General features: G+C 46.9%; 1 protein-coding gene across 1 annotated transcript in view; it reads right to left on the minus strand.

The window, feature by feature from the left end:
- LOC137413341 (uncharacterized) overlaps window positions 1-20,129 on the minus strand; it is a 75,664-nt gene that overhangs the window by 13,320 nt on the left and 42,215 nt on the right. Inside the window, exons 3-6 of the mRNA XM_068098737.2 lie at window positions 15,428-15,596; window positions 13,923-13,995; window positions 12,877-12,911; window positions 11,689-11,987 (exon numbers count right to left, since the gene is read on the minus strand). Of these exons, the coding sequence (XP_067954838.2) occupies window positions 11,689-11,987; window positions 12,877-12,911; window positions 13,923-13,995; window positions 15,428-15,596 (576 nt within the window). The remainder of the gene's footprint in view (window positions 1-11,688; window positions 11,988-12,876; window positions 12,912-13,922; window positions 13,996-15,427; window positions 15,597-20,129) is intronic.

Consider the following 20,129-nt stretch of genomic DNA (forward strand, 5'->3'; position numbering starts at 1 on the left):
CATGGTCGGAGAGCAGCACAACAATCGCGACATCGTCCTGCATCTTCGCAAGAGCACGAAGCGGATTTTGGAGACTCACCGATCCTGTGACCCACACCCTCCAGTACCGGCGTTGCCGGGCGGGGAAGGGAGACCCGTACATTCCCACCCGTACATTCGCCCTCTCGACTCAAGCTCGTATTCGATTCGTATTCGAAATCGAAAGGGGAAAGGGGAAATCCTTCGTATTCGAATTCGTAAACACGAAATATGAATTAAAATTTAATTCATATCGCACAAAATCGACACAAAACACGATCGCATAAAGGTGAAAAAAACGCAATGGCTTTTCGCCCTGAATTACGTGCAAACGTGTGACGTGTGACGGGATGGAACATCACGTGATCGCTCTGAGCGAATCAGCGAGCTGCTCGCACTGGCTGAGATTAGCGGGTACTTCGCTGAAATGCGCTGAGGTAAATATGAATAAAAAATATGGATCTCGTCAAATATGGTCTCGGCCATGTTCGTCCCAGGCTCAATGGCCATGTCTATGCCAAATATCAAGCACGTGGGCCTCTCCGTTTCGGAGTCTATCGGTAACAACACACACACACACACACACACACACACACACACACACACACACACACACACACACACACACACACACACACACACACACACACACACACACACACACACACACACACACAAAAACTGTGTTTTATATATATATAGATACAGTCACGTGAAAAAGTAAGTACACCCCATGTAAAGTTTTGACTTTTTTCAACATATTTCAACATACAGCTATTTGATCTTCATTTCAACAATATTGATAGATAAAGGTGATATAATATAACAAATATCATGAAACATTTACATTTTGTAGTCCATTGTATAATTTAAATAAACATAAATGCAAATTTCACATGTGGAAAAAGTAAGTACACCCTTGGCTCTAATAGGTGGTATTGCCCCCTTTGGCAGAAACAACCTCAAGTAGGCATTTCTTATAACTGTCTACCAGTCTCTGACATCGACGAGGAGAAATTTTTGCCCACTCCTCCATGCAGAATTCTTTCAGCTGTGCGATGTTTGAGGGGTTTCTTGCATGCACAACAACAACACAACATGCATTTTAAGGCCATTTCCCCTGCTAGAGCGGGGGTTAGCCTTGCGTCCCCATAACAATCTTCTCCATTTTCCCCTATTTTCTGCATCTCTCCTTGTTAACCCCCTTGCCCGCATTTCTTCTTCCACTATCTTTAGCCAAGTCTTTCTCAGTCTTCCCCGTCCTCTACTTCCTTCTACATTCATTTCCATCACTCTTCTCAACCAGTCACTTCCATCCTTCCTGAACACATGACCAAACCATCTCAACCTGTTCCTCTTCACAGCATCAATCACAGGCTCTATTCCCATCGTCTTTCGCAATTCATCATTTCTCTTCCTCTCTCTCAACGATACTCCGCACATCCACCGAACCATTCGCATTTCCACCCTTTCCAGCCTTCGTTGCTGCTCTACGTTCATTACCCATGTCTCGCTCCCATAAATCGTAACACTTCTCACACATGCAGCATACACCTTTCCCTTCAGCTTCAACGACACTCCCCTCCTCATCAGCACGCCACTCTGTTCCCGAAACTACTTCCATGCACATCTCACTCTTGCAACCGTTGCCGAGTCTGATCCACCTTCTCCATTCAGCATGTCTCCGAGGTAGCAAAATGTTTTCACACCTTCCAGCCTCACGCCGTCTCCAAGATCCAACTCAACATTTCCTCCATCTGCAGCTCCCTCTGTGCACACCTTCCATTTGAATGTAGCTGCCACACTGGTTAATGACCCTCAGACCACTACATTTTTGATGAACCCACTCAGCGCACATTGTACATTGAATGGAGTTCACTCCGACACCCTTCCTGCACACAGCACAGGGCCACTTCCCAGTTCTTTCCACCTCACCACATGCTTTACCACTTGCCATCACCTTCGTCTTTCCGATATTCACCTTCAGACCTTTTGTCTCCATACATTCCTTCCACTTATTCATCTTTTCCTTCAGTCCATCCATACTTTCCGCAATCAACACCAGATCATCTGCATACAACAACTCCCACGGTAAACCCACCTTTACGTTCTGAGCCAGCACCTCCATCACAGCTACAAATAGTCGTGGACTTAGTACCGACCCCTGATGCACTCCCACCTTCACCTCAAACTCACCACTGTTCCCGTCCTACGTCCTTACAGCTGTGCACGCTCTTTTGTATATTGCCATCACTACTTTGATCAACCATTCCTCCACTGTTAACTTCCTCAATGCCCATGTCAATACTTCGCGTGGTTTCTTGCATGCACAGCTCGTTTCAAATCCCCCCACAACATCTCGATGGCACTTAGATCCGGGCTTTGACTTGGCCATTCCAGAACCCTCCATTTCTTTCTTTTCAGCCATTCTTTGGTGGATTTACTGGTATGTTTAGGGTCATTGTCATGTTGCAAGGTCCACTTTCGGTTGAGCTTCAACTTTCCAACAGATGGCCTCACATTATCCTCAAGCACCCTCTGGTACAATGAAGAATTCATCGTGGATTCTATGATGGTGAGCTGCCCAGGCCCTGATGCAGCAAAGCTGCCCCAAACCATAATATTTCCACCACCATGCTTTACAGTTGGTATCAGGTTCTTGTGGTCAAATGCTGTCTTTGGTTTTCGCCAAACATGTCTTCTGGTACTGTGGCCAAATAGCTCTACCTTTGACTCATCTGTCCAGAGCACATTGTTCCAGAAGTGCTGGTCTTTGCCTAGGTGTACATTGGCAAACTTTAGTCTTGCCCTGATGTTCTTTCTGGACAGCAAAGGTTTCCTCCTGGCACACCTCCCATGTAGATCAAATTTGTGCAGCCTCTTTCTAATGGTCGACTCGTGCACTTTGACATCAACAGTGGCAAGAGCTACCTGTAGGTCCCGTGATGACATTCTGGGGTTCTTCGAGACTTCTTTCAGCATCTTGCGGTCTGCTCTCGGTCTGAACTTGATGGAGCGGCCTGGCCTGAACAAGTTGGCAGTTGTTTGGAATCTTCTCCACTTGTAGATGATCTTCCGGACAGTCGAATGATTGATTTCAAATTGTTTGGAGATCTTTTTAAATCCCTTCCCAGACTCGTAGGCATCTATAACCTTCTTTCTGATGGCCTTAGAGAGCTCTTTTTATCTAGGAATGGTGACGCCGCACACTTCAACAACAAAGAGCAAACCAAACTAAATGTCTGAGGTTTAAATAAGACAGGTTCCTCCAAGATCCTCGCTAACGATGTTCTAATCATTTGCACCTGAGCTGGTGCACCTGATTCTAATATTAGGTATTTGAAGGAGTGATAAATGTCGGGGTGTACTTACTTTTTCACGTGACTGTACACACGTGTACACACACACACACACACACACACACACACACACACACACACACACACACACACACACACACACACACACACACACACACACACCTCCATTTCTATTCCGTAACCTCAACCTACACCATTCGACGTGCCTCAATAAACTTCCTCCATATCCAAAATGAGCCTTTCAAGGCAACCTGGGCCACTTTGTCACACATCCTCCTTCTTTCTGTCCCACACACTCCAAGCCGAGCAAGAAATGCAGAAAATGAATTGCCAATATACCCTCGACACCCCACCTCAAATGGCCGACACAAAACTCGCCAACCCTTCTCCCAGCACTCTGCATCCAGCTCACTGTACTTTCCTCTCTTCCTCTCGTGCACCTCCTCCATGTTCTCTTCCTAAGGTACCGACAATTCCCCTAAGATGACCTGTCTTGTTGCACCTGACCAAATGACAATGTCAGGCTGCAACCTTGTCACACAGATCTCCTCTGGGAATACCAATTGTGGCTTTAGGTCTGCTGCCACCTGCCAATCACAAGCATCTGACAGCCCTCTTGCTTTCCACCTCCTCCTCTTTCCACCTCTTACCACTTGGCCCTCCTTGACAAACCACACCTCTCCCCCATCAGTCTCCTTCTCCACTCTTTTTCTCTCTCGACCTCAGCACCTCTTGTTGCACCATCTGCATCACCACCGCCAGCACCTGATCATGTCGCCACCTGTATTGTCCTGCTGCCAATGCTACTCAGTGCATGCTCTCAGTGCATGCTGCAACGTTCCCACACCTCCACACAAATAACATCTCTCATCCTGCAACAACCCCCACAATCTCAAGTTTACTGGTGACGGAAGCACATCATACGTTGCCCACAACAGGAAATTCAACAACATTGGCTCCATCCTCCAAATCTCTTGCCACTTCAACATCCTCACCTGCACACCTTCCCACCTAGTCCAAGCACCTTGCTGTGCCTGACCGACTGCTTTTCTTCTCTGGGAGAGCATTCTTTACCACTGCATCACTTGAATCCCGCAACATCATGCACTCCCGCACCCTCACCACCTTAAACTCCTCGGTTAATGATGTCAATGGAAACTGGAGTTTTCCACCCTGACCATAAAAGGCAATGTTCGTCAAACAGCGTGGCACTCCCAACCACCTCCTCACAAACCCACTCACCACAACCTCCATCCTCTCTACATGCCCAATCGCAATATCATACATCATCAATGGCCGCAATACTCATGGCATCAACCCAAACTTCAAACACCATACCTTCAACTTACCTGGCAAAGCACATCCATCAATCCTCTTCAAACCTCTCAAAAGCTTGTTCCTCACCTCTTCCACTCTTCCCACATCATTCAACTTCACTGTATACCATCTTCCCAAACTCTTCACAGGGGCCTCCACCAATGATGGAACCACCTCCCCTCCCAGCTCAAAGCTGTGCATGTTATCCACCACTCCTCGTCTCACTACCACACTCCTCGACTTTCTTGCTTTAAAGCCCATTCTTGCCCACCGCATCAACCTTTCCAGTCGTCCGAGGACCTCTACTGCTGCATCAGCGGACTGTTGGACAACTGTCAGGTCATGCATGAAAGCAAACATTGCTGGCAACCTCTGACCAGGGTCTAGCTCCACTTCTTTTCCATGTCCACTCACCGCACGTATCAACAACTCCATAACCAGCACAAACAAAATAGGGGAGATGGTACATCCCATCCCATATATACACAAATATATATGTATACCGTATGCACAAATATATATACATATATATGTATATATATTGTAATATACACTCTATATAGTCCTTTAAAGGAAGTGGAAAGATTCAGACATAAAAGTTTTAAGCTTTAAATGCAAGGAAACGTAAATACATGAAGTTGTCATTTGGCCCACTGTGCCTGTGCCATATCTGCAAGTCGTGCTAAATATTTTAATACAATACAATGAAAGAAGCAGGTAATTCAGCCAGGGTACGAGCACCCAATGGCATACTCGTTTTGAAATATATCCATATACTGTTGGTTTGCCCTTTGTAGCAGTACAAGGCAGTTCACAAGTGACGTGAACATTAAATACAAGTTTCATTACATTAAACAGTTAAGGTCTACAACTTGTATACAAGAGGGAACAAGCTAGATTTGTCAATACTCGAAGGAGCACGTGTTTCGTGATGCAGCACCCCCTGCTGGCATTGCATCAAAATGACAGTTTTGTTCGGTCTGACTTTAACATGAATTGATCCCAGACTGAATCACTCAATGGTAAGAACGCTAGCACCTGAGATGTTCAGCTGCGTACTTCACTGATTTTATCGGTTTAATATTGTATTTGAATCCCTGGTGTTGGGCTAGCGGCTAGGGTGCCAGTTTAGGATCCCAGGATTCTGGGTTCGAATCCCGGTCGATCGCTGAATTAACGCCAGGGGGGTTGTCTCAGCCTGTCATCCTTCTGAGGTCGGCTAATTGAGGACCAGTTCACTGGTAATTCCCTGTTTGTCGCTAAAGGCGGCAAAAAGGGTTGGCGTCAGGAAGGGCATCCGGCTATAAAACATTGCTTCAAAAAGGGGACCAAAAAACAACAACAACCACGGTTCCCGAAAAAGGCCAACCCCCGCTTGCGGGGAAAAATGGCCTCTAAAGGTGGTTATTTTTATTTTTTAATAATATTGTATTTGAAACACATTTAAACTGTATGGTAAATCTTACGCCTTGTGTGTATGTATTATTTATGGTCAATAACACAGCTTCTGATGAATCAAACTGGAGGAAATAAAAGGACCAGTTTAGCGAGTGAGGTACTAAGGGGCCATACATGAAATGCATGAAATGCATGTATACAAGCATGACATTTTGAGGGGTGGGAGGAGGAGTGTGTCAAACCCACAATCGCGTGACACCATCTCCATCTTCTTGGGTACAGCATCTTGGATCTCCCTTCACCATGACCGGACGTGTCATTTTAAAACGACCTTGCTTTCAAATTCGCCCAAAAATGGCAGAGGTTAAAAAAAAACAAAAAAAAATTTGGGCACAGAGTCATGGCTCGTGTAAGAGCTAACACATTGAACATGAAAACATGCACGTACACATAGAACATACAATAAAGGGAGCGGGAGAGAAGAGGGGGAGAGAGAGGAACGCACACAAGCACAACAGTAGAGAACAGGGATGCCGGGAGATCTGTGGAAAGGAGAGGGCTTGGGGGGGGGGGGGGGGGGGAGGAGGAGGAAAGGAGGAGTACACAGTATAAAGCAAATCAACACGACTAGGAATTTCAGGAAAGAAGTTGGAGATTGAAAGAGGTGGATTTGCTGTTTAAATCACTCATTGAAGCCACAAGAGGGTATTTCCTAAAAGGAGAAAGCAGGAAGTTCAACGAGCAGATTGTGAACTTTGGAGGGAGCTGAAGGGCAACACGATCTCATTGACTGAGCTGGCTGATGCCACTGATTAAAAACAAAACAAAACATGCAGAATGGAAGCTGATAGTAATTTTTTTAAAGGCGGCACTGCTCATTCACATTTAGGGTGGGGGTAGCCTGTATTTTGTATACAGACCCGAGGATACACCTGCACTGCTGCTGCAGTGGCTGGGTCTGTCTGATGAACAAGACAAAGCAGTATGCAACTAGAACATGGAAATAGATGCAAATATGTCGATGGATATGCCTCCACATTAACTAGATGTCAACCAACTGTTACGTTTGATCGCAATTTAAGGTCACATGAAAAATCAAAAGGCCACATGAAAGAGATCGTGAGCGAGAAAAGAGCTCATCAAAGAAAGACAACATCATGTGCTTCTAATTTGAGTTACGATCCGCACAATTATTTTATTTTTTTTGTATACAGAATCGAGGCTCGTGAAAGAGCTAACATTTATCACACAAACAAATCAAACAGACAAACAAAATTTATAAAAAGAGGGAGCGGTAGACAAGATGGGGAGAGAAGGGGAAGCACACAAACACAACATTTGAGAGCAGGGACATCGGGAGATGTGTGGGAGGGAGAGGGCTTGGGGGGAGGAGGCGTGGGCGTGGGAAGGGGGGGTGGGGGGGGGGGAGAAGTATAAAACACAACGACACCAAGGACTTCCAGGAAAGAAGTTGGTATTTCAAAAAAGTGGATTTGGGGTTAAATTAGCGGGGGTAGAAAAGATCAAGGTTTTGGATGGGGGAAGATAAGAGATGGTGGTGAACAGCTGTTTTAAAGACCTGGAGGGAGGAGTGGGATTGAAGAGGGTGAGGGAGTTTGTTCCAGAGGCGGGAGCAAAGAGGAATGAAGGTGAGCAGAGAGTCTTGATTTTGGCAGTTTAACCATAAGAGAGTTGCAGGCAGATCTTGTGTGACCTGTAGGAATATTTGGGGGGCAAGGCCAGAGAGGAGTCGGTAGAAGACGGAAAGACCACCAACCTGCCTGCGGTGAGTGAGTGAAAGGCCCTTGGAGTTAGCTTCATCGAGGAAGATTCCAATGATTCTGAACGCTTTGGTTTCAACAGCGTGAAGACGAGCTAGGTGTGAGGCAGGAGCACCAGCCCAGAGGGGAGAGCAGTATTCCATTGAGCTGCGGATGAAAGCCTTGTATGTTGTGAGGAGCTCAGGTGTGCCAAGGAAGGACTTCGCACGACAGAGAATGCCCAGTCGGCGACTGGCTTTGGAGGCCAGATTTGAAATGTGGTTTTCCCAGGAAAGATCATGGCAGAGAGTGAGACCCAAAAGCTTGAGTGACAGAACTTCTTCGAGAGGATTATTCAGAAAGTGGATGGGAGGGTTGTCCAGTCGGTCCTTTCGGAGAGACATCGTAAGAGTGTGAGATTTGTCAGGATTGAAAGACATGTTCCACTTGTTTGCCCAGTCTGTGATTTGGTCCAAGTCTGCAGAGAGTGAGGAGGCTGCAGACTGCCGATCTGAGGGATTTGGAATGGAGCGACAGGGAGTAGAGTCATCAGCAAAGAGATAGAGAGGATTTTCAAGAGAGTCAGAGAGATCATTGATGAAGACCAGAAAAAGCACTGGGCCCAGAACACTGCCTTGAGGAACTCCAGCCTGAACAGGAAGAGGAGATCAGAGAAACCCATTCAGGGCCACACGTTGACTACGACTAGAGAGGTAGTCCACCAGCCATGCGTGGAGATTTCCATGGATACCAAAGGAGGAGAGTTTGGTGAGCAGAGCGGGGTGCCAGACCGTATCGAAGGCACGTGATATGTCAAGGGAGACAGCTCTGATTTCCTGTTTGGCATTGAGGACCTCCATCCATTGTTGAGACAGCAGAAGCAGCATGTCCAGAGTGGAGTGACCAGGTCTGAAACCAAATTGATGATCAGAGATCAAGCCATTGGAGAAGAGGAAAGATTTCATATCCAAAGCAATGATGGATTCCATGACTTTGCTGATAATTGGGAGAAGGCTGATTGGTCTGTAGTTGCTAGGATCTGTTTTTGCACCTTTTTTGTGCAAAGCGGCGATGTTGGCTGATTTCCAAGCAGATGGCAGATGACCTTGAGCAAAAGAGAGGGTGAAGAGAACAGAGACAGGGAGTGAAAGAGCGGAAGAACAGGATTTTAGGACCCGTTGGCTGATGCCGTCAGGTCCAGTTGAGTCGAGGGTTGACAGAAACTTTTCCACCTTGTCAGGAGGAAAGGACACAGAGTCCAGGAGCAGCTGGGTATGACTGGGTACGGTGGGTACAGAGAGGGATGGGTTTGGGACACAAGATTTAGAGGCAAACACAGAGTTGAGGCATTCAGCTTTTTCACGTGCGGAGTCAGCCGTGTAGCCGTTTGAGGTGAGGGAGGGGATGGAGGGGGAACAAACACCAGAAACAGATTTGACCAGACGCCACCAGGATTTGGAAGAGGGAGACAGATAAGAGAGTTCGGTCTTGAGAACGGAGAGATATTGTTTCCTGGCTCTCCTGAGGGTGGACACACACTTGTTTCGGGCTTTGTGAAAGGAAATGAGATTTCCTTCCGTTGGATTTGCTTTCCAGGAGACGAAGGCAAGTTGTTTCTGGGCAACAGCCTCACCACAAGATTCCATGTACCATGGACGGGAGGAAGGGTATGACAACTGAAGACGAGATGGGATAAATCTGTGCATGAGAGAGAGCAATTTACTTTGGAAGAATTCCCAGGATGAGTTGATGTCAGAGGCGGTAGAGATGTGAGACCAGTCCAGATGATTGATGGCTGCTTGAAGACCATGCCAGTTGGCCTAAGAGAAATGCCAGACTCATCGACGCTGAGGAGGCTCTCTGAGAATGGTCGAGAGATGTCCACTTTAACAAGCACATGATCAGATGAGCCGATTGGAGCAGAAGAAGAGCAGCAGACATTTTCAGGGAAGTTAGTCATAACCAAGTCCAGAAGAGAAGATGCTCCGTTGACTGAGATCCGGGTCGGGAAATTGACAGATTGTGTCAGTCCCAGTGAGTCGCAGAAGTCCTTTGCTGAGGAGCCAAGGCTGGTGAGAGAGGTACCCACACCCAGCCAACTGGCATGGTGACGATTGAAATCACCACATATGAGGAAGAGAGAGAGTTGGGATGGGTAGATATAAGTTGGTCCATATTATCAGGCAGCGAGATGTAGATGGAGTCATCACTGTTTGGTGGACGGTACAACACACATAAGAACAAAAGGTGGGAGCGAAGGGGAAGTCATAGCCAAAGGTATTCCTGGGGGTGAGGTGGAGAGAGGGCAGTGTGGGGCGAGTGGTGGAGGAGAGCTTTTTAATAAAGATAGCAACCCCACCTCCAGGATGAGGCTCAGGTCTATCATACCGGAGGAGGGAGTAACCTGGGAGAGATACCAAGGAATCAGAGACATCATGAAGGAGGAAAGTTTCTGTTAAGCAGATCACGTCTGGTTTGTCAGAAGCAACCTGTATGGAGAGATCAGTGAAGTTTGAGCGAAGGCCCCGGATGTTTGAGGTCTATACCGTGAATGAAGAGGAAGGGGGAGCATCGGATACAGAATAGGGGGGGGAGGGGTAGGGTAAGATGTGGAAGAGGAGGAAGTGGTAGGGAGAGCTGTTGAAGGTGTTTCAGAGATTTCAGAATAGCTCGGAGAAGGGGAAGGATGGGGCGGACAAAAGGTTTGATGGTGATTGGGTGAGGCACAGTGAGGTGTTATTTGAGGAGGGGGAAGAGCGAGGCAGAAGGTTGGGGGAGATGAAGGTGAAAGTTGGAAGGGGGAAGAAGTGGGGAGGACGCTTTGAGGAGGAGGGGTGAGAGGGGAGTCTAGGAGGGGAGGAGCGAGGGAGAGTCTCGGAGGGGAGGGGTGTGGGGGTAGTTTAGGAGGGAAGGGGCAAGGGGGAGATTTGAAAGGGATTGGTGATGAGAAGGATTTGGAGGGGAGGGGCAAGGGGGAAGATTTGAAAGGGATGGGTGATGGGGAAGATTTGGAGGGGAGGGGCAAGGGGGAAGATTTGAAAGAGATGGGTGATGGGGAAGATTTGGAGGGGAGGGGCAAGGCGGTAGATTTGGAGGGGAGGGTGATGGGGAAGTTTTGGAGGGGAGGGGTGATGGGGAAGTTTTGGAGGGGAGGGGTGATGGGGGAGATTTTCAGGGGAGGGGTGAGATTGGATTTTAGAAAGAGTACGATTAATGGGAAACGGACATTTATTGCAAAATGAGTTTCTTGTGACCTTCGAGTCAAAAATACGTTTGAAGACGCTGGAGGAGGGGTGGAGTGCAGGAGAGTTTCGGGAATGTAGAAAAGAGGAACTGTAAGAGATGGATTTTTTTTTGTTTGATTTTCAAAGGGCACATTTTCCTTTCCTTCCGCATGCAGCAAGTACATGGTTACATCATTTGTCTGGGGGCATGGCTGTGCTGAGGATGCAGAAGGGGGCACATGACCTTTGACCTTTCACCTGTTAGCCCCAAAATGAATAATTTCATCTTTGTACTGCATTCCATATTTGTGGTACGTTTGGTTGAAATCTCTTCAGTCGTTCAATGTTAGCATGGCAAAAACAACCCCGGTAACGGACGGATGAATGGACACATGGACACCTGGATGGACAACCTGAAAACATAATGCCTCCAGTTTCTGCTGTGGAAGCATAAAATAGGACAAAAAAACAGACAAGCTTAATTGAGGTCCTCTGAAACCCCTTTACCTTCACTCTTCTCCACTGTCCCACTTTACCCTTCCTCCCAATCAATACCCATCTACATGTATAGATAGCCCCACAGTGCTCATAAATTCAAGCTATGAAATTGATATATAAAGTATAGCATTTCAGGTGTCTCCCTTGGCATACCTTGGTAACCTTTTTCAACTTTGCTGAAGCCAAAGCACTTGCTAAACCTCCAGAAGCATCTCCACCTCCTCCTCTCATCAAGGAAGTAGGCAGAGGGGGTGGTGGTGGAGGGGCGGAACCCCCGCCGCCCACAGAGGATGGCAATGGGGGAGGTGCTGGTGGTGTGGGGATCCCGGAGGAGTTAGGAAGAGGAGGAGGAGCAGGTGGAGCTTGAGAGACAGATTGAGGTTTTGGGACAGCATAGTGTGCCGGCGTAGCTTGTGGAGGGAGCGGAGGTGGTTGTGGTATCGGTGATTGTCCTGGCGCATAAATCACAACCTGAGATCACAACCAAACTCAACCCGATCCCATTTAGCCAGTGCGGATTACAAGGCCGATCGTCTTGGTACACTAGGGAGCATGGAGTGTGATATGGCGAATACGCTTTTCAACACGATTCCGTAATACACTCTACTGATAGACTGCATCTCAAATTGCATCAATCGATAAAATGCCTTTTGCAGCGACTACGCTACCGATGCTTTCTGCTTTGATTGTGTGCGACAGTGTGGGGCAAATCAATGTGTGTGCCTCCTTGGAGTACAACACCACTGTATATCATACATACCATACTTTGAGAAGTGTCCGTGTGTGTTTGTCACCTCCACCACCGAAGGTGGATGGAGGTTATGTTTTCACCCCTGGTTGTCTGTCTGTGTGCAGGATATCTCAAAACGTTATAGATGGATTCGGACAAAATTTGGTGGACAGGTTGGGTTTGTGCCAAGGACGAATTTATTAGATTTTGGTGAAGATCCACATTTTGGTTAAGGTCCTGATGCAGATCCGGCCTATCGGTGGGATACAAAAATGTAAACTGTTCACTGTTCAGCCTGGAGGAAGTATGTGTTCTATTGAGTGTTGTTCTAATTCTTTGAGATTATATTTAAAATAAACAGCACCAGATAAAATTTTAATATAAATGAACTGCAGGAAGCGTATTAAGAAAAGGATGTAATTTAAGGATCATAGAACAGACCATGCTCCCAGTCTACCATGGCATCGTAAAGGTTCCACACTCCTGAAACCAAGAATATAAAGAACCATCGGGAAGCATCACAGAATCATTAAAACCAAATGTAACTTTTGAAAATAGGAAAGTGAAGTCACAACAGAAGGTAAATAAATGCACATTTCTAGGTCACTCACCTGTTCCCTGTTCAGCGGTCTCCGTGCCATTTGCTCTGCCAACAACAATCATCAAGTTCCAAATTATATTAGTCAGGCAAATCAAAACCACTATCTGTATATACAGATTAAACAGCACACTTAACAGTCGTGTCCCTAACTCTAGTTGTGGTGTCGTACAGCTGAAGATCAGGTGACATGTTTGTCTGAAACTCCATGACTGTCAATATTTGATCAGGTGAGCTAACAGCTGTTAAACAGCAGAACAAACCAAACTCCGAGTTAGTTCTCCCGCGATGAAGCAAACTCCGAGGGCCTTTCACTCACTCACCACAGGCTGGTTGGTGGTCTTTCTGTCTTCTACCGACTCCTCTCCGGCCTTGCTCCCCCAGCTCTTTCTGGGCTCTGTCCCCCAAATATTCCTTCAGGTCGCACAAGATCTGCCAGTAACCCTCTTATGGTGAAACTGCCAAAATCTAGGCTCTCTGCTCACCTTCACTCTTTCATTCCCCTTTTCTCCCGCCTCTGGAACAAACTCCCTCACTCTCTTCAATCCCACTCCTCCCTCCAGGTCTTTAAAACAGCTGTTCACCACCATCTCTTATCTTCCCCCATCCAAAACCTCGATCTTTTCTACCCCCTCGAATTCACCCCAGATCCACTTTTTCGAAATTCCAACTTCTTTCCTGGAAGTCCTTGCAGTGTCCATATGTTTTATACCTCTCCCACCTCCCCCCAAGCCCTCTCCCTCCCACAGATCTCTCGATGTCCCTGCTCTCAAATGTTGTGTTTGTGTCCTTCCCCCTCTCTCCCCATCTTGTCTACTGCTCCCCTTATTTTGTGTTGTTTGTGTCGGTTTGACTTTTTGTGTGATTAATGTTTAGCTCTTTCACGAGCCTCAATCCTGTATACAAAAAAACACAAAAAAAAACAACAACAAATGTTTAGATCAATAATAAATTGGCAAGAGAGGATTTTTGACTCGTATTTAGATTCCTTGAGTAAAGGCCTGGGCGTAAGGCCCACAAAAGTCCCACTGCCAGAATATATTCATGGTTAATGCTTACCTTCGGGTGTTTGGGGGGTTCTGAGATGATGCTGCCTGGACTGTAGGAATGAAGCTGGGGGTAGGTGTAGAACCTGTAGGTGTTTTGGGACAGGGGAAGAAAATTGATAATGGCGGGTAGTGGAAAGAGAGCATCAGAATAAGAATGGTCTGTACCAAGGAATGCTTCTTGGAAAAGTTTCTGTACCACTGGAATTTCATTACTTTTGGAGTACTGCAACAAACCAGGGGAGTGTTCCATCACCAAGAAGCTTACTATCGCTTGCCAAACCAGCTGTTCCTTATCAACCGTTTCAAGGGAGTGCTTGCTTGGGTGCTTAAGCCACTCGGCAAGTGCTCTACAAGCTGATTGCTAAGGAACACACCCCTGATGTCCTTGAAGCATTCTATACTTATCACATCACACATCGACTAACAAATTCAAGCCGTCTCAACTTGCTAGGCCTCTAGGTAAGGTCCTGAAATGAGTCTTTATGCATGAATGACATATCCCATTACCTGTAGGATTTTCTAGCCATACAATTTTGTGTACTGTACATTGATGCTTACTAGAATCCACGGACTGGTGCGTCTGTTTGTTTGTTTGTGTGTGTTTGTGTTTGTTTGTCACACTACTGCTCCTACAGTTCTGGCCCAATTACATCCAGACTTTCTACATAGGATCACCATGACTCCAGTTAGTGTGTAGGGGCGCTTTTTAATCTTTTCCAGTGGTCTTGGAAGGGGGTGGGGGGGACGCAAATTCTCTACGTTAATGTGTATCATGTAGCGCCGCCTCCAGGTGGGAGCGAGTATTACTCCACCCTTTACAGTACAACATTCCTGTCTCCACGTCTTCTAGGGCAGTGAGGTGTTTTGAATATGCAGTGAGGCAGTAGGCATGTTTTTGCTTCCTGCACGTAACCCGGGTTATTTTCTTTTTTTTTGGGAGCGATTGAAGCAGCAGTCAGTTGCCTATACACTGCCCAACTAAAGGTATGTGTCAGAAGAACGTGTTTCGTACTTGGAACAAGATCGCCTGTAGGGCAGGTACTCTGCTAGTTGTGTATAACACTTATTGGGGCTTCATGTCATTTCCCCCGGCATAGTTTCAAGTGTGACATCGACATTGCCCATGGCACCGTTACAGACCAATTGTGACGTTTATTTGATGCATAACTCCACTTATAACGCACACTCGCTTCTAAGCTGTCCAGCCTAGATTTGAATCCAGACCCAGCTATAAACTTTCATCCTGGGTTTCACAGGCATGGCGATTCATCAATGTGTGCTGTCCCTCGGATTGATGTTAAACTAGAGTACTGTCTGTCGGCATATGTTTATGGACGTTAAATATCCCATGGTGTCCTTCACGAAGGGTAGGAAAACTATGAATGAATTCCAATTTCCTGCTCTAACCTTAGTATCCGCATGACCCATACCACTGCCCCCCCCCCTCCCTTCCGGTCATTCCCATGGGAACGGGTGTTTCTAGTGGTGTAAATGCAGTTGAGGCAGTAAACCTACCGGTGTCCAGTGTGCACAGTGCACCCTTAATGGCAGCTGAAAAAACAGCTGCGTCTTCCTCGCTTACGAAATTAAGGCCATAAATGTGTTGATTGAACCTCCACTGATGGAACATTGGTGTGGCCTCATGATAAACAAGGCCCTTGGGGATTGAACAGTTTATCACCACCTGGAAAGACATGCACAAACAATGTTAAAATATCAGGCGGAGGATACATTTTAAACTAGGGAAGGCATCTTTTTGGTTTCTCAAATTCCCACCCAAAACCAGGCCCTCGAGGTCAACACACAACTCTAGTTGAGGACAGAGAATGACAAATACCGATTGGGATGTTTTTATTGGGCCTGAGCTGGGCCATTGTGCCTGTGCAGACAAATGGTAATGAGTGGAACACTGCTTGAATGAAATGTTGGGGATTTTCCAAGTGGGTGAAATGTTCCCTAGTGGGTGGATTCATCAGTAAAGAGATAAGGAGGATTTTCTAGAGAGTCAGAAAGATCGTTGATGAAGATTGGGAATAGGACTAGGCCCAGAACACTGCCTTGGGGCATTCCATCCGTGACAGGGAGAGATGAAAGGATTCTGTTGAGAGACACACGTTGGCTACGACAGTAGCGCGATTCAGTAAGCCTTATCTCTTTGCTGATGAATCCATCCACCCACTGCCATAACATCCCTCATCCTTCAGATCTGCTGAGTGGAGGATCTGCTGCCCCCCTGTCATGTGATCATATCCTCAGCAATGATTGGTGGACGTTTGTGAAGGACATACATACACGGTGGACGTTTGTGAGGAGACCTAAATGGACATGTGGGAAGGAGTGTGGATGGTTTTGAGGGAGTTCATGGGGGTTACGGATATGGTGTGAGAAATGGAGAAGGTGAAAGGATTTTGGAGTTTGCTGATGGAGCTGATTTGTTGATTTGTAATACTCAGTTCCAGAAAGAGGATAATAAGCTTGTTACATACACGTCAGGTGGGTCGAGGACAACCGTTGACTATCTGATGGTGCGTAGGCGAGATAGGGGGCACCTCCAGGATACAAAGGTGATCCCGGGGGAGGAGGCTGTTTCACAGCACCACTTGGTTGTCTGCGGCATAAGGGTGAAAGGTGCGAGGAGAGCTCGGCGGGTGAAGTACCAACCGAGAATGAAGGTGTGGAGGTTGAAAGAGGTGACAGTGAGGGAGGCATTAAAAGAGAGGCTGAGTAGGGTCGAGGATGATGTGGTTGAGCTTGAAAGTGGGTGGATGTCAATGAAAGCTAGTCTGTTGGGAGCCGTTGGTGAGGTATGTGGATGGACAAAAGGACCACCGAGGCACTCGGAAACATGGTGGTGGGATGATGAAGTTGGAAAGAGGATTGATGAGAAGAGGAAGAAGTTCAAGGAGTGGCAGAAGGCGAAGGGTACGGGAGCAGAAACAGCAGAGCATGAAAGTTATAAGGCAGCCAAGAAGGCTGCAAAGAAAGAGGAAGCAAAGGCGCAGGAGGCATGTAGGAAAATGTTCGGAGAATGCTTGGATTCGGAAGAGGGTCAGAGAGCAGTATTCAGGATTGCAAAGCACATAGCGAAAGAGAGGTGTGATGTGATGGGGGTGAGTTGCTTGAAGGATGAAGTGGAACAAATTGTTGTGGACCCAGATGGAATTAAAGGAAGATGGAAAAGATATAGGGAAATGCTGTTGAATACAGAGAATGAATGGGATGGCAACATAGAGAGTAACCCAGTTTTAGGACCGGCAGAGAAGATAACTGAGAAGGAAGTTGAGGAAGCGATAAAAGCAATGAAGGGTAGAAAAGCGGGAGGGCCGACGGGAGTTGTGGGAGATATGTTGAAGGCAGCAGGAAGTTGGGGTGTGAAGAGAATGACAGAGATCTGTAAGCTGGCGGTGAAAGACGGCCACATTCCAGTGGATTGGGAACTGAGTACCCTCGTCCCTCTATACAAGGGGAAAGGTGACCCTCTAGAGTGTGGCTCGTACCGAGCGATAAAGCTATTGGAGCATGGAATGAAGGTATTGGAAAGGGTGTTGGAGAGGAGCATAAGGAAGAAGGTGAAGATCGACGAAATGCAGTTTGGATTTATGCCAGGATGAGGAACGACAGACGCGTTTTTCATTGTGAGGCAGTTGCAGGAGAAGTACATGGAGAAGAGGAAGAAGTTGTTTCTTGGGTTTGTTGATCTGGAGAAAGCATTCGATAGGGTTCCACGCAACGTATTGACATGGGCAATGAGGAAGTTAAGAGTGGAGGAATGGTTGATCAGAGTAGTGATGGCAATGTACAAAAGAGCACGCACAGCTGTAAGGATGAAGGACGGGAACAGTGGTGAGTTTGAGGTGAAGGTGGGAGTGCATCAGGGGTCGGTACTAAGTCCACTACTATTTGTAGCTGTGATGGAGGTGCTGGCTCAGAACGTAATGGAGGGATTACCGTGGGAGTTGTTGTATGCAGATGATCTGGTGTTGATTGCAGAAAGTATGGATGGACTGAAGGAAAAGATGAACAAGTGGAAGGAATGTATGGAGACAAAAGGTCTGAAGGTGAGTATCGGAAAGACGAAGGTGATGGCAGGTGGTAAAGCATGTGGTGAGGTGGAAAGAACTGGGAAGTGGCCCTGTGCTGTGTGCAGGAAGGGTGTCAGAGTGAACTCCATTCAATGTACAATGTGCGCTGAGTGGGTTCATCAAAAATGTAGTGGTCTGAGAGGGTCATTAACCAGTGTGGCAGCTACATTCAAATGTAAGGTGTGCACAGAGGGAGCTGCAGATGGGGGAAATGTTGAGTTGGATCTTGGAGACGGCGTGAAGCTGGAAGGTGTGAAAACATTTTGCTACCTCGGAGACATGCTGAATGGAGAAGGTGGATCAGATTCGGCAACGGTTGCTAGAGTGAGATGTGCATGGAAGAAGTTTCGGGAACTGAGTGGCGTGCTGATGAGGAGGGGAGTGTCGTTGAAGTTGAAGGGAAAGGTGTATGCTGCATGTGTGAGAAGTGTTATTATTTATGGGAGCGAGACATGGGTAATGAATGTAGAGCAGCAACGAAGGTTGGAAAGGGTGGAAATGCAAATGGTTCGATGGATGTGCGGAGTATCGTTGAGAGAGAGGAAGACAAATGATGAATTGCGAAAAATGATGGGAATAGAGCCTGTGATTGATGCTGTGAAGAGGAACAGGTTGAGATGGTTGGGTCATGTGTTGAGGAAGGATGAAAGTGACTGGTTAAGAAGAGTGATGGAAATGAATGTAGAAGGAAGTAGAGGACGGGGAAGACCGAGAAAGACTTGGCTAAAGATGGTGGAAGAAGAAATGCGGGCAAGGGGGTTAACAAGGAGAGATGCAGAAAATAGGGCAAGATGGAGAAGATTGTCATGGGGACCGCAAGGCTAACCCCCGCTCTAGCAGGGAAAATGGCCTTAAAATGCATGTTGTTGTTGTTGTTGTTGTTGTTGTTATATACATACACCGGATGGACGGGCAAACACTGTTCCAGATGGCATTGCCCCATGGGCTGTGCCGTAAAAATAGGGCTGCCGAACCACATGACCGATGACTCATCAATTCTTTTTTCTTGACCAATTTATCCCTTGATCATGCTCAATAAATTTCATACTCATCGGATCAAGTGTTCTACTTGTCAATTTATGATGTCGTAATGAAGGCACCTATGACATCATCATTAAAAACCACCGTTTACAGGCCATTTTTCCCCGCAAAGCGGGGGTTGGCCTTTTCGGGGACCGTGGTAGTTGTTGTTTTTTGGTCCCCTTTTTGAAGCAATGTTTTACGGCCGGATGCCCTTCCTGACGCCAACCCTTTTTGCCGCCTTCAACGACAAACAGGGAATTACCAGTAAACTGGTACTCAATTAGCCGACCTCGGAAGGATGACAGGCTGAGTCAACCCCCCTGGCATTAATTCGGCGATCGACCGAGATTCGAACCCAGGATCCTAGGATCCTAAGCCGGCACCCTAGCCGCTAGCCCAACACCAGGGATCAACACTATGACATCATCATTAACATATGTTATTCCCCACATGTTAAACTTTACAAAGTGCCACCTTTCAATTTTTTCCATGGAGTGGTTTCAGAGATAGAGGTGCAGTTTTTCGGTTTTTCAAAGATGGCGCCCATACCACATGACCTATGACGTCATAATTGTCATTAACAATCTTTCCTTCCTCCCGTCCATGGTACACTGAATCTTGTGGTGAGGCAGTTGCCCTGAAACAACTTGCGTTTGCCTCTTGGAAGGCTAATCCAACTGAAGGCAATCTCAGTTCCTTCCACCAAGCTTGGAACAAGTGTGTGTCTACCCTCAGGAGAGCGAGGAAGCACGATCTCTCTACTCTCAAGACTGAACTCTCAAACCTGTCCCCTTCCGCCAAATCCTGGTGGCATCTGGTCAAATCTGTTTCTGGTGTTTGTTCCCCCTCCATCCACTCCCTTACCTCAAATGGCTACACAGTTGACACTGCATGTGACAAAGCCAAATGCCTCAACTCTGCGTTTGCCTCAAAATATTGTGTCCCAAACCCATCCCTCTCTGTACCCACCCTACCCAGCTGCTCCTGGACTCTGTGTCCTTCTCTCCTGACAAGGTGGAGAAGTTTCTGTCAAACCTCGACTCTGATTCTGCAACTGGACCAGACGGCATCAGTCCACGGGTCCGAAAATCCTGCTCTGTCACTCTTTCACA

The sequence above is a fragment of the Myxine glutinosa genome, chromosome 1 (genome assembly GCF_964187855.1).
Source record: "Myxine glutinosa chromosome 1, kmMyxGlut1.1, whole genome shotgun sequence".
NCBI classification, from domain to species: domain Eukaryota; kingdom Metazoa; phylum Chordata; class Myxini; order Myxiniformes; family Myxinidae; genus Myxine; species Myxine glutinosa.